Below are 358 nucleotides of genomic sequence, written 5' to 3'. Positions count from 1 at the left end.
AAGGCAGACAGCAAGCCCAGGGCGCTGGCGGTGGCACGGCTCCTGCTGAGACAGGCAGCCAGGCTCCAGACCAGGGCCGACTGGGTGTGTGCCCCCCTCCCCCACCGCCCAGGGGCCTCTGCGAACGTGTCTGAGCAGGCACCCAGCTACTGGCACCAAGCGGGAGTGAGGCCACTGCCACCTCAGACCCCCTGGAGGAGCCCCATCCTGGGCAGGAGGGCAACCCACCTTGGCCAGGTCTGCACAGACCCCCGGGGGGCTGTTCTCGGGCGCTGGCTCCTGGCCGCTGTCCTGGCCCATGTCGCTGTTGGCCTCCTTCCGGGTGGTCTTGCTGCCTGGGGCCGCCTCAGGGTGCAGT

General features: G+C 70.4%; 1 protein-coding gene across 1 annotated transcript in view; it reads right to left on the bottom strand.

Moving 5' to 3' along the window:
• The window catches only part of FGD3 (FYVE, RhoGEF and PH domain containing 3), a 55,529-nt gene extending 55,177 nt beyond the window's left edge, over positions 1-352 (bottom strand). The window contains exon 1 of the mRNA XM_014529504.1: positions 229-352. Coding sequence (XP_014384990.1) covers positions 229-300 — 72 coding nt within the window. The 5' untranslated portion in view covers positions 301-352. The remainder of the gene's footprint in view (positions 1-228) is intronic.
• Positions 353-358: the final 6 nt, after the last annotated feature.

The sequence above is a fragment of the Myotis brandtii genome, unplaced genomic scaffold (genome assembly GCF_000412655.1).
Source record: "Myotis brandtii unplaced genomic scaffold, ASM41265v1 scaffold684, whole genome shotgun sequence".
In the NCBI taxonomy this organism is placed as follows: Eukaryota; Metazoa; Chordata; class Mammalia; order Chiroptera; family Vespertilionidae; genus Myotis; species Myotis brandtii.
This window is presented reverse-complemented; position numbering and strand designations above follow the sequence as displayed.